Raw genomic sequence first — 14,585 nt, 5'->3', positions numbered from 1 at the left:
GAGAAACAAACAAAAACAGCTTAAATCTGGATCTTGAAGTGGGGAGAATAAGAAATTTTCCATGGTTTTCTCACCTTGTAGCGAATGGCGTTTGATCAAACCCAGTTACAAAGCGAGAAGTCAGAATAAAATGCTGCAATTGGAGACTTTTGACACTGGATGGCAGAGTGAGTAGACTTACCTGAGCCCGATTTCACAAAGCCTGTAAGCACCAAAAGTCTTTGCTCAGCAAAAATAGTTTGCCAGCCAAAGAAATTTGCTAAGCAATTGATTGTGCAGTTTTGAGCATGCGCACATTACCAAGAACAATGGATTCACCTGGTAAAGTCTGCTGCCACTAAGCGTCCAAAAGGTCCCCCATTGCTGTCCACTATTTCTTCAATACCAAAGTGTACGGATCTTAGTGAATAATTTAACTCCTCTAGAATGCTTTTAGTTTTTAATCCCTGTGGATGCCTGTATATATAATAAGAGCCTCATGTATTTTTGTGAAGTGTAAAGTTATTCTTGGTGAATTTTGTAATTTATTATATATTTCAATTTTAAGTCCACCGATCCCTTTTTTAGTGTAGAATTATTGGTCACACTTACAGTACAACATACAATCTGAGCCCAATTTCATAAAGTTACTAAGCACAGAAAACTCTTGCTTAGCAAAAGTAGGTTACCATCTAAGCACAGAAAACTCTTGCTCAGCAAAAAATGGTTACCAACCAAAATACCTTACATTTACCATTGGCGACTGGTACCACATTCATTTCTTGCTTAACAAATGATATTGCTAAGCAGAATTTACTGCTTAACGGCTTTATGAAATTGGCCCTAAGTTTGTCAATCTTGGAAGTGTTTCTTTTTGTAGTGGCTGGACTCACAAATAAAGTAGAAATAAAGAGAACAACTCTGGTAAAGTTATTTGGGGCAGAAGTACTTTTTCCTAGTGAAAACAAGATCGGTGATTGTTGCCAAGGGAACTTATTTGGGACTACAATCTAGGTTAAGTAAATCAGTACTTCTGATTTTCCTACTAAGTAATGAAAATCAAGAAATGTCTTAATTTCGTAGTTAGGTAAGGACCACATAATATTTTTTCTATGGTTTATCAAAAAGACTAATAAAACATATTAACCCAACTGAATATATTTTCAAGATTATTTGTGAAAAAGGAACTACAAATTCTGCTCGGTAAATAATTCTGTGTTTTGACAAAAATATTTAACAGTTTAATGATGTTTAATTTTTGTTGTATAATGTACTCTGGTTTATATTACATTCACATTCTAAGTTTGTATTTAAGACAACTGTCCTCCCCCAGTTCCTTATATTTTTGCTTATTGTTGTGCCAGGTCGAAAACTACTTATACAACTTATGACCATATTAACTTCATAAACAAAGCAATTTACAAAGCCATTTAAAATTGTTCATCACATTCAAGAAATGTACCTGGGATTGTATGTAGAAAAACTCTTAAACTTTTTTTCCCGGTATAAGTTTTAAGAAAAAGCACCATGTTTGTTGATACATGTAGTTATTTTCTTCATGAAATGGATGAATAGCTTTTGGGGTCGATTTCACAAAGAGTTAGGGAAAGTCCTAACTTAGTACTAGGAGATATTAAAGCTAGTCCTAAGTTAGGACCAGTAACTCGTTCTAACTCGAGATAAGACTAGTCTTAATTCTTTGAGAAATCCATTTTTACCCTAGCAGAATCTTTCTCAAAGGTTTTCTTGTCATTTTAGCCTTTGAGAAAGACTCGGCTAGGGTTGAAATGTCTGGCAATTAAATACATTTTGCGTTTATACCACATGTCCGTTTGGTAGGCAACAACCAATATCATTTTTTTTTCAAAACATAAAGCGCAATTTTTTTTTTTTAATGTTACCCTTTGTCCTAAAAACCTAAGAAAAGCTTTCAAAAAACAACATTTAAGTCGCTCTTTTATGTTAGGAATGATGCCAACTTTTTGTTGTCCATATATTTTTTAGTGAAGTGTAGATGTCAGTGTATGCAATATTGATAAAGAGAAGTTTTAAGAAGGGGGACAATAAATAATATAAATCAATGCAGGAAATCTCACATGTTTTTCTCTGTTGTGTTTCCTTGTCGTATTTGGATTGGTTGGTAATAATTATTGTAGTAAACAGACGGTTCTATGTTGAGAAGTAAATAAAGAGCATTCCTTCCAAACATCGAGGAAATAATTTATGGAGAAAATAGAAAAATGAAAATGAAAATACATTCAAATAAATTTGTGCGAACGATTTGTTGGATTGTTTTTTGTTTTGTTTTCCAGAACAAAATAATTTGCATTAGGCCTACTTAGGAAATAAGCTTTTTGTATAGGTATTTCTAAGACTTTACACATATTTTTACCAATTACAAAACACGTTTTCATTTGGAACAATGTTCATTAGAAAAAGAAAAAAAACTGATTTGTTTCTTCAAATTTGTAGACCACCGAAATATGAGTTCATAATACCCAATCATTGGATAAGAATGTCAAGTGTAAATCTTTGTTGCGTAGATTGTAAGTGTTGAACTGTCCCTAACCCTTGACATTTTTATTTCAGTTTACGTCAGAGGTTGTTCTATCCATTTTGTTATTGCTCATTCCCCACTGATTTCACATTGAAGTTATTTATCTAATGAGGTACCCCCACCGAGCCAGGCTATCTCTCTGGGGGAGAAGGAAGATGTATGGGCGTGGTCTTCTGTCAGTGACTTCAAGAGGATACGCCCCTTTAATGGTTTCACGTCCGTACGACGTAATTATAGAGGGTATGTAGATATATACGAATTCATTTCATTTCATTTAGATATATATTATAGATAGATAGATAGATAGATAGATAGATAGATAGATAGATTGATGATAGATAAAAGGTTTATTCACAAGTCATCACAGCATAAAAAGTATTAGTTGCGATAGCTCCTCCTGGCGGCCGTCGGGAGGAGGGGGTTACGTTATCGCAACTAAAAAAGTATGCAAGCCACTGTACATACATGTACATGGAAGGCTTCATTCATCCATAAATAGAGTATAGTGCACACATTCTGACACATCTGGAGCAAGCCCCCCCCCCCCCCCGAATCAAAGTACAATCTCCCGCTTACCCTCCCCCCCCCCCCCCAATTCATCTATAGTACACCTCTGTCATTGTATTCCCTTAGTTGTGTTGATACATCTGGAGCAACAACACCCCTAACCCCCCCCCCCCCCCCCCTAATAGCAGTACAACCTCCCCTTAGCTCCCCCCCCCCCCCCCACCATCCAATCAATCAATCTATCTCCCTTGATGGTCATGAAGACGTGATTCCCAATGTCAAGATGGTAACCAATCCTCTAATGACCCACAAATGCGTTGCACAAGGCGCGCGTGTGCACCAGCGATGTAAAGAAAGCGATAGAAGATGCGAGAAGAAAGTGTTAAATGGCTGCCGTCCAAGACAGATGAGATCACAAAATATCTGTCTAAATTCTCAATATTTCTTCAAAGAAGTTGCGCGTTTAAGCTATTATGTAGCAAGAATTAATCTCTAGGTGAGTTTGCAAGTTCATTATTAATAACTGAGGTACTTTGTCTAGGGTAAATTTAACACAATTTCGACTCGTGTTTTGATGCATAATTAATGAGAAATTGGTGCTGTGTAGCGGTAGGTCTATTGGGGCTTACTGCAGCGCCGCAGTGCAGTGCAATTTAAAGGGCAGTGGATATGTGTTGTGATTTATTGAGTGCGGCATTGTGAAGGTAGATTTGTGTATTCATGGTCACGGCAAAACTGTTAATTTGCTTTACATGGGGAATTTACATTTATATGAATTATGGCAGAAGGCTAAATTATGGTGTCTTTAAAGGGGCATCGCAAATATATATTGACGCCAATATTGACGCCAATATTTGCGACTTTTACCCCAAGTTGCAAATATTGACGCCAATATTGACGCCAATATTCACGACTTGGCCCAAAGTTGCAAATATTGACGCCAATATTCACGCCAATATTCACGACTTGGCCCAAAGTCGCAAATATTGACGCCAATATTGACGCCAATATTCACGACATGGGCCCTATGTCGCAAATATTGACGCCAATATTGACGCCAATATTCACAACATGGGTCAAATGTCGCAAATATTGACGCCAATATTGACGGCAATATTCACGACATGGGCCCTATGTCGCAAATATTGACGCCAATATTAACGCCAAAATTCACAACATGGGTCAAATGTCGCAAATATTGACGCCAATATTCACGACATGGGCCCTATGTCGCAAATATTGACGCCAATATTGACGGCAATATTCACGACATGGGCCCTATGTCGCAAATATTGACGCCAATATTAACGCCAAAATTCACGACATGGGCTACACGTCGCAAATATTTACGCCAATATTGACGCCAATATTCACGACATAGCCCAAGTCGCAAACCCACTCAGGCGTCAAGCAATTTGGGGAGTCAGAGCGCGCGAGCGAGATCGGGACCAGTGCGCCAGACTATTTTCTTGCCCACCCAGCTACCTAGGTTGCTAAAAAAACAATGAATATTCACGCCTGAGCGGGTTTGCGACTTGGGGCCCATGTCGTGAATATTGGCGTAAATATTTGCGACTTGGAGGCAATGTCGTAAATATTGGCGCCAATATTGGCGTCAATATTCGCGACTTTGGGCCAAGTCGTGAATATTGGCGTCAATATTGGTGTCAATATTCGCGACTTAGGTCATGTCGTGAATATTGGCGTCAATATTGGCAAAAATATTTGCAACTTGAGGCTATGTCGTAAATATTGGCGTCAATATTGGCGTCAATATTTGCGACATAGGGCCCATGTCGTGAATATTGGCGTCAATATTGGCGTAAATATTTGCGACGTGTAGCCCATGTCGTGAATATTGGCGTCAATATTGGCATCAATATTTGCAACTTTGGGCCAAGTCGCGAATATTGGCGTCAATATTGGCGTCAATATTTGCAACTTGGGGTAAAAGTCACGAATATTGGCGTCAATATATATTTGCGATGTCCCTTTAAAGCCACCATACTAAATGCCTTTGTTTATTATAAAAAAGGTAGGGTATACTTGACTTTTTTGGCAATACAAAAAATAGTAAGGTTTATGCATAACATAACAAACCTTAGGCTCTTAAAAGTTGCAAGAAAATAATTAAAGAAAACAAAAACACACTTGTTGTACAGAAATAGAATTATGAGTGGATAACTTTCCGTATGGCGCCACCACTTTTTCACTCATTTTTACAAAAAGGGATATCTCATTGAGGTAAACTAGATACTATATTATTTCATTTCGAATGAAAAAGTGGTGGCGCCATACGGAAACTTTTCCAAAATAATAAAACTATATACTCCAAAGGGTGTTTTATAACATCAACAGCTCTCCACTGCTCTTTTCAAAGTAAGCCTTTATGGTTAATAATTACCAATGGTGTTATCTCCCTTTAAACTTGGAAATTAGTATATTTATAATTATATCATTCATAAGAGTCAAAATTATAAGAGCAGTGAGGTAACGAATTGTGTTGTTCAACAAACTAAGCATTTAGAACTGTATACATTTTATACAAACGCCAAGTTTTATGTTTAGTGACTATAGCAACAACAACTGAATTTGAAATTTGTTTTCAATTTGAAATGACAATTCAATACACTGCATTTTAAAGGCGAACATTAATAATAAATAAATCAGTGAGATGCATGGATTGGCCTTGGTCATTAATTTTTATAAATTTATCTTCTTTTCAATGCCCAATTTCATGACGCTGTTTAATAGAAAATACTGCTTAACAAACAATGTAAACTTTAAGAAGTGTTGGCTGGTAACTTGTTTCTGGTTAGCCAGTTGTTTCTATGCTTAGCAAGGTTTTTGTTGCTTGAAGGCACTGGACACCTTTGGTAATTTTCAAAATCCAGTCTTCTCACTTGGTGTATCTCATTTGCACAAAATAACAAACCTTTGAAAATTTGAACTCAATACTGATCGTCGAAGTTGCAAGATAATAATGGGAAAAAAAACACCCTTGTCACACAAAGTTGTGTCCTTTCAGATGCTTGATTTCGGGATCTCAAAATATAATTCTGAAGTCTCGAAATCAAGTTCAAATATTTCAGTGGAACATTACTTCTTTCTCAAAAACTATGTTTCTTCAGAGGGAGCCGTTTCTTACAATATTTAATGCTATCAACACCCCTCCATTGCTTGTTATATTAAGTAAGTTTTTATGCTAACAATTATTTTGAGTAATTACCAAACGTGTTCAGTGCCTTTAAAGGCTTTATGAAATTAAGCAAGGCAGAGAAAAACATGGTGTAAAAATCTAATGTGTTCATCTTAGTTCATCTTAGTGTTGAACTTAGAAAAAAAGAACAGCAGTTAAATTGATGATTTTTTCAATTTTGTTTGTTTAAAAAGTGAGTTTTGTTGAGGCAACATTATCACAATGAATGAGCGTGAGCGACCTCTCCGTCTGTCTGGGGAGCCAACCGAACAAAAGGGTGAGCAGCAGTTAATTGTGTTTAAATTCTTTGTCTAAATATTTTTGTTATTATTAATATTTATTTTGCATACTTCACATGACAATATTACAAAACAGTGCAAGGCAACTGGTTAAAATGACAAAGGAACAGAAGATACAAGGACAAGAAAAATTATCTAATAACTGAGGCCCGAAGGCCTTTAACTTAAAATAAACACTGAAACAAACAATATAATTTTTTAAGATATAATTTTTTTTTTTAAGACAGTATATAAACATCATGATAGGCAAAAAAAAAAAGAGTTAGATTGATTAGTTTTATTGTTTGAGGTGAGTTTTGTTGAAGTAACATTATCACAATGAATGAGTACATAGAAAAACAAATTAATTAAAGTTGTTTTCAATTCAGTGTAAAAGAGCTTGAATATTGTTTTCTTTCCCTGGAATGTCAACATTGAAAGGGCAAGGTAATTTTTCGTTTTCTAAAGGGCACTTCCAAACTTTTGAAAGGGGCACCAAAGCCAAGACCAGTGACCAATTGCCTCAATCGTGGCTTGTTGTAGTGGAAAGTAAATATTTATCAACAATTAGTCAGGTGTCCCCACAACTCTTTGTCCTGTTAAATCCATTTTCAAATCAACTGTGTGGATTTTTTTCTACTTTACAATCTGTAATATTTTTATAACATTTTTTCCCTCTTCTTTCTCTTAGGTGATGACCCGAATATGGGTGTATGTTACTACATCCTATTTGGTTTTTCCTTCTTCGTGTGTTGTATTACTTTCCCAATATCACTCTGCTTTGTCTTTAGGGTAAGTTGTTACCCACTCTCGGAGAACTAATTTTTTTTTTTAGTTTGGTTACTTTTTATGCCTTTAGAGCAGCTCTATGAAATTGGGTCCAGACAAGGCCTGGGGGTCTTGATTTTTTCGATTGAGTATTATTACCTCACTATTTAAAATTATCTTCAAATGTTGACTTTGAGTCTAATAAACAACGTTTAATTCTTTTGGTACTTACCAAGGCATATTAATTAGATAAATCCTCTTAGTGCTTGTTGTTAACAAAATAAATTATCATAAAGATTCTGGTCTTTACTCCAAATTTGAGCCTCGTCATTCTAGCTATCTTTTTATAAATTAATAATAAAAGATAGCCTTGTTGGTTTGATAGAGATAAACCACGGAATGTTGTATTAGCACTTACAGACTAACTAACTACATAAAAACTGCGTAGGCCTAAGTTTTCGTGTAGCAACAACTACTTCTGATGCGTCTGATGAAGTAGTTGTAGCTGCGAAAGCTTATTACACAGTTGTTATGTAATAAGTTAGTCTCTAAGTGCTACTACAACATACAGCGTTGTATAAGAAGATTTTTACTGAATGTTGGTCATTAATTTTGGGTTTATTTTTCTCTACTAATTTTTTTTTTTTCCTCACCATCTCAGACAGTACAAGAATACGAGAGAGCGGTGATCTTCCGAGCAGGACGTCTTCTCCCTGGTGGTGCCAAAGGACCAGGGTTGTTCTTTATCCTGCCATGTATTGATGAATTCAGAGTGATTGATTTGAGGACACTGTCCTTTGATGTTCCACCACAGGAGGTAATGTTCTTGCTTCTAATTTAATGGATGATAATTTTGCGTTGGAGAAAAAGAATAATAATACTTACTTTACCCTTACATCGATGTATATTTTAATAGACTGTATACTTTATTCTTTCCTGAGTCCTGTGAAAAAAATCCACATTCAAATCACTAGGGTGGGATTTGAACCCACGACCTTTACGTTGCTGGAGCAGGTGTATTTACTAGTACACTGGAACTCCGAGCTAGCCTGATTGGCTAGAGGCAGTTTAAATCCTATGTGTTAGCAGCGGGTACAACAATGATTTATTAGGTTTTAATTTTGCATCGGGTACTCAAATTCAACATGAGTGACTTGCCTGTGAATTTTTGTCACAGAACTTGGGAAAGTACACATCGTTGTAAGGGTAAAAACAAATGTTATTCTTATTTAACCTTCATCTCCCCTAATTATTAACATTTAAGTTCAAGGGTATTCATGGTGAAATCATATCCAGCAGCCACTCTCTTCTCCAGGTCTGCCTCAGAGTTTCTTGGTATGTTGTTTTAAAGTGTTGCAACATTTATAGTAGCCTCTTATTTGGCAGATTTGTTGCCAAAGTCTATAAAACTCTAAAATAACTGTTCCTTTCTTGTTCATAGATCCTATCCAAGGACAGTGTGACAGTCACTGTAGACGCTGTGGTGTACTTCCGCGTTCAGAACCCCACTATGTCCGTCGTTAACGTGGAGAACTTTAAGCGCTCGACAGAGCTCTTGGCAGCAACAACTCTGCGGAATGTCTTGGGTACGAAGACCTTAGCGGAGGTACTGAGCTCTCGTGAGTCCATCAGTAGTCATATGCAATCGGTGTTAGATGAAGCTACGGATCCATGGGGTGTAAAAGTGGAGAGAGTTGAAATGTAAGTGTGACATCTTTTTCAGGCCTGATCTTTTTAGACCTTTGGGATTTGTATACCTTTGGTAATAGACCGATCCATTAAGCTCCGCCCCATTGCGTATTGACCCATCACAACCCATTGCGAAACCAAAAGTCCAACACAAGTCTGACATTAGTCTTGGTTCAAGACACTCCTGGATTTGTCAAAAGAGGGCGCGCTATCACCCCAACGCGCTATCAACCACGAACCGCTATCACCCGAGAACCGCTATCACAGGAGAGTTTTGGTACATTCGTTCAATCTCCCCCCAAAATCGGGGGGAAACATAATGCGCATGCGTCGGTTTCCCGCAGAGCCCACCCCTTTATAAAACCTGCGCACACGCGCTAGCAACAAAGCTGTGACGTGTACATAAATTATGCAAATTAGATTGAACGAATGTACCAAGACTCTCCTGTGATAGCGGTTCTCGGGTGATAGCGGTTCGTGGTTGATAGCGCGTTGGGGTGATAGCGCGCCCTCTTGTGACAAATCCAGGAGAGTCTTGAACCAAGACTAGTCTGACATGCGTGCCCATATGCAGGGCGCACATGGAAGTGTTGTGCAGAATGGCATTGGAGAGGCTCACATGTTCTTGCCCACACGTGCGCTGAGAGGCTCACATGTTCTTGCCCACACGTGCGCTGAGGGCGGAGCCTAATGGATCTCTATGGAACCCACTAGCTTTTTTTTCAGAGATGGAAACATTTTCAGTACAAATGTATCAGTTCAAACACTGCGTGTACCAAAGTCACATTCTACCTTATTGTTAATGATACATTATAATGATTTTTATAATTCAGTAAGGATGTAAGGTTGCCCCTTCAACTGCAGAGAGCCATGGCAGCAGAAGCTGAAGCATCAAGAGAAGCACGTGCTAAGGTCAGTCTTCTCTTTCTCATTTATTTTTATCTGTTTAAGAAAGAAGCTATAGAACTTTTAGAAAAGCAAACGAGGAGGACATTTTAGATGTGAGGATATTCCTAGAGAAATATTCAATGCTGGGAAAACCCACGCAATCAGGTGGGGACTGAAAAACCTAATCCACATCCCCCCCCCCCTGATGGGATCCAAAGCGTGGTTCCAGGGGTGGAGGGCGAGGAAAGATGCCAAATACGCCAACCCAAGGCAGTTTATATTGGAACCAAACAAAATCACTCAACAACAACAATTTGTTCTTGGATAATCTCGGGCCCCTGGTGTCAGTTGATTTGGTCGACAGCACAGACGAGTTAAGCGAGCCGATTCCGAGTTGGGTGTTGACTCATTAAAACAAATAATAGAACAAAAACAAAAGTTGTCTCAGGTCATAATATTAATGTATTGATGGTTTTGTGTTTCTATGTAGGTGATAGCCGCACAGGGTGAGCAGAATGCATCTCGAGCTCTCAAGGAGGCTGCCGACATCATCGCCGAGGCACCTAATGCCCTCCAACTCAGATACCTTCAGACTTTACAGACCATCTCTGCTGAGAAGAACTCCACCATCATCTTCCCTCTGCCTATCGACCTCTTGTCATCATGGATTGAGAAGTGAGGTTTGAGGGTAAGATTTTGGGTTGTGGGATAGGATCGTAGGGTATTTTGAGGTTTTGGGTAGGAGGGTATTTTGAGGTTTTGGATGAGGGTAGCTTGAGAGGGTTAAGATTAAGATTCAAAAAGGCTAGACGGGTTCTGGTGGGGGTGGGGCAATAAAGGTGTATAGGGTAACTTTTGGGGGTTGGGTTTAGGGATGTGAGGGTATTTTGAGGTTTGGGATTGAGTAGCTTGAGAGGGTTAGGGTTGGGTTCAAAAAGGCTAAGAGGGGTGAGGCAATAAAGGGGGTTTGGCAGATGGATGAGATGTACTACAGGGTAAGGGTTTGGGGTTGGAGATAACAGGGTATTTTTGAGGTTTGGGGTTTGAGGGTATCTTGAGGAATAGGGTCGTATGATTCAGATTTTAAAAGGCTAAAAGGGTTCTTGGGCAATAAGGGGATCGTTCAGAAGGTTGGGGTAAAAAAGGGGGGGGGGGAGATTGAGGTTTAGAAGTATAATGAGGTTGAGGCTGATATTTTAAACAGATTTAGAAGTGGTTCATCATAAGGTCAGATGCACTCTATATATATACCTGTTTTTTTCTTGAATATATACAGTAAAACATTAACATTTTTGTTCATTAGAGGAATCAAATATCCACACAAATATTCTTGGCACTCGCATGTCACTTTATTTAGTAACTTCTCCAAAAGAAACCTCCATCTTAACTTTCTCCCATTTTAATATCCCTGAGAAACTTTTTAGACAAAGGTGGTCAAAAATAGGTCACACAAATTACCTATAATGGAAATTTACTATGCAATTTGGTTACGGTTCTGTAAAGAAATTAGAAAGATCTGTCGACACTTTGCATAGCAAAATGAATGGAGAAATGAATTAGAATTGTTAAATTGACGTTGTGGTGATAGATTTATTATTGGAAGAAGTGTAGTTCAAAGGTGGTATATATTCCAAGAGTTTTTGAGCTTAAGCAGCTCTATGAAATTGTCACAGGCTTGGTATATCATCATGTAATCAAGCCACAAGTTCATTAAAGGCACTGGGCGTGTTTGGTAATTGGCAAAGACCATTCTCACTTGGTGTATCCCAACACATGCATAAAGAAACAAAGCTGTAAAAAAAAATTGGGCACAATCGGTTATCAAAGTTGCAAGAAAATAATGACAGAAAAACACTGTTGTTGCAGAAATATATTTGTGCTTTCAGATGTCTAAGAAAAGCTTCTGGCCTGACGTCTCTCTCAGATTCAAATAATATTTTAGTGAGGAACTACCTCTTTCTCAAAAACTATAACTTTAGAGGGATGGAGTCGTTTCTCACATTGTTTTATACTATCAACGGCCCTTAGTTGCTCAGTACCAAATAAGTTGTTATGCTACTTTATATTTTGATTAATTACCAAGCGTGTCCAGTGCCTTTAACTCTTGAACAGCTGGAATTCAACATCAAATGTATCTAATTTTAACAGAATAGTGAACAAATCAAGCGTGGATTTTATGTATTTATATAACATGACATTAATAGGTATCATGGATATAGTTTGTCGTGTGTGCAGCCGATTATTTTAACTCTATTATAACCACTGAAACCTATTGCCAAGAAGGGCTTCCATCTTGCCATGTTTCTGGGTCAGATATTATTTTAGTTATCTTGTATTTTTACCCAATAACATCACATGCATGTATTTAAATATATACTATTTATAACCTGTATGTATTGATAGTATGATAGAGTTTTATCTATTACTATAGTGAATGTACCTATATCACAAAATGTATACTCAACTTTTAATTTGTGGTGACTGTGCATGTATTTATTCTTACACTAAGTATTTTGCGAGCATTGGATATTAGAGATGTTAAATTTGCATCGGGGATAAAGAATATTTTTTGTTTGTGTACCCATACACCGATGTGTGTTAGCACTGTATACTCAGTACTTTCCCGAGTCCTGTGACAAAAATATCACAGGCCTGTTTACTCGGGTGGGATTCGAACCCACGACCCTTGCAATTCTAGAGAATTGTCTTACCAAGTTGCCCGATATCTAGAGGCAGTTCGAAACCTATGTTTTGGCAGCGGGTACCTCAACGATATAAGAGATGTTAAATTTGCATCGGGGATAAAGAATATTGGATAGCTGTTATAGTATAAAACATTGTGAGAAAAGGGCTCCCTCTAAAGTTAGTATGAAAATAATTTTCGTCTCAGTGATCATGAGACGAAAATGATTTTAGCATGTAAAAACGTACTTTCATGACATTGTTATACACATTTTTCAAAAACTACAGCACCTCAGCAACTAATATTTTAAGGTATGCTTTCTACTATCATTATCTTCAAATGGTGTAAGTTTAATGTAAATCTGTGGACATTGTGTTTTGTGTTACAAAATTAAAGTACCCAAATCCTTAAACATCAAACAGAGCCAGAAGCTGAATCCTAAAGCCAAACTTCAGCAAATCACCAAGAAGGAGAAGGGAAAATATAAGTATAACATTTTTGTCACATGAAAATCAGTACTGATTTATGTTATTTTCTATACAGGGATCAGGCAAATAAACAGCAGTATATTTTGCATCACTTGAAATCCTCTGCAATCACTTTAAATTTAACTACCAAAGATAAAGATGTTTAGATCTTAAATCAAAACTTCCAGATGTGAATCTCAAAATATAGTTCAATACAAATATAAGTATTTACAATTATATGTATTTATGTAGATAGAAGTGTGTGGAATTTTTAACAAGTCTAGTTTGATTGAACTGATAAATAGAGATCAGGTCGGAGTGTGTACTATGCATAATTTGTAAACGGATTTGTGGCATTGTCCATCCACATAATTGCTTTATGTAAATTTTTATTTGCTGTTAATTTTTCTAAAATGAATATAATTCTGTGCCAAAGATTATTCAAGTATATTAGTAGTATTTTTGTTGCTATTTAGTATATTTACATATACGACAACCCCTATTTTGTAGTATTTATTGTTTGTTATTTTGGATGCCAAGTACTGTGTGTGTGCAATTTAAAAAAAAAAAAAATTCAACCCTGTTAAGAAGTTGTTTATAACCCTTGTACTTTTTTAAGGTAAACTGTTATAATTAATTTATGTGTCACTTTTATTAATATTTTATCAGAAATTTTGCCAAAGAACAGACTGCTGCTGCTATATGCTTCCAATTCACAAAATACGAATAGAAGTCAAACCATTTATAAGCAATTTCTAAGCATTTATTAACGTTTTTGTCACAATGTTTACCTGCTGTTTTTGCTTCCTATATATTTACACTAGAAAGCCCTGTAGGTGCCATCCTCCTGAAAAGGGACACAAAATGTTTGACTCTGCAATATGAAGTTTTGAGAAAGTACAATGATCAACAAAGGCAGAACAAATAATTATTGCCAATGTGTTTTGTGGTTGATTAAATGTTTCAAAGTAACACTTCTGTGTCTATCTGTTTATAAGGGCGTCATTGGTACGGGATGCTCCCCCCCCCCCTCCCCCGTGCCCCATTTGAAATATTTGACATTGTTACGCTATTGTGATAATTATAATTTGGGTCTTTGAACATTTGTAAATTAACAGCAGACAGTGTATTGGTTTTTACTAACTTAATTCAAAAACAGTAAGTTAACATTAAGATTATAATGCACTGAAAATGCACTTATTTAATTGAAGGCAAACGGAATTTTGGCAAAAAGTGCTTATATCCCTATGTGCAACCTATCATAATGCATAGATGCATAATGTAACCCTATAGGTACAGCGCTGAGGCCAATGAAGTTAAAAATATTACTATTCTTACGAAAGGATCACTTTTCGGAATTCTACTAAATTCTACTAAATTCTACAAAACAAAGCAACCTCAGAACATGCAGGAAAGATTTGCATAAAACTGTTTTAAAATGCTACAGCTGGAATCCACGCAAATCATAGAGCAAGGACCAAAACGGTGACCCAGATTTCCTAGCTCCGCCCACAAGGACAATCAGCCAATCAAATTGAGTCGTAACACAAAGCGCGTGATTCAACCGAAC

At 37.0% G+C, this 14,585-nt stretch overlaps 1 protein-coding gene across 1 annotated transcript; it reads left to right on the top strand.

The window, feature by feature from the left end:
* Positions 1 to 3,417: 3,417 nt before the first annotated feature.
* On the top strand, positions 3,418 to 10,662 carry LOC117303273 (mechanosensory protein 2-like). The gene is made up of 7 exons (XM_033787432.1): positions 3,418 to 3,539; positions 6,437 to 6,519; positions 7,212 to 7,312; positions 7,950 to 8,105; positions 8,730 to 8,989; positions 9,811 to 9,889; positions 10,356 to 10,662. The coding sequence occupies exons 2-7, from the start codon at positions 6,465 to 6,467 to the stop codon at positions 10,542 to 10,544; spliced, it is 840 nt and encodes a 279-aa protein (XP_033643323.1). The 5' UTR covers positions 3,418 to 3,539; positions 6,437 to 6,464; the 3' UTR covers positions 10,545 to 10,662.
* Positions 10,663 to 14,585: the final 3,923 nt, after the last annotated feature.

This window comes from Asterias rubens, chromosome 19 (assembly GCF_902459465.1).
Source record: "Asterias rubens chromosome 19, eAstRub1.3, whole genome shotgun sequence".
Lineage (NCBI taxonomy): Eukaryota > Metazoa > Echinodermata > Asteroidea > Forcipulatida > Asteriidae > Asterias > Asterias rubens.
This window is presented reverse-complemented; position numbering and strand designations above follow the sequence as displayed.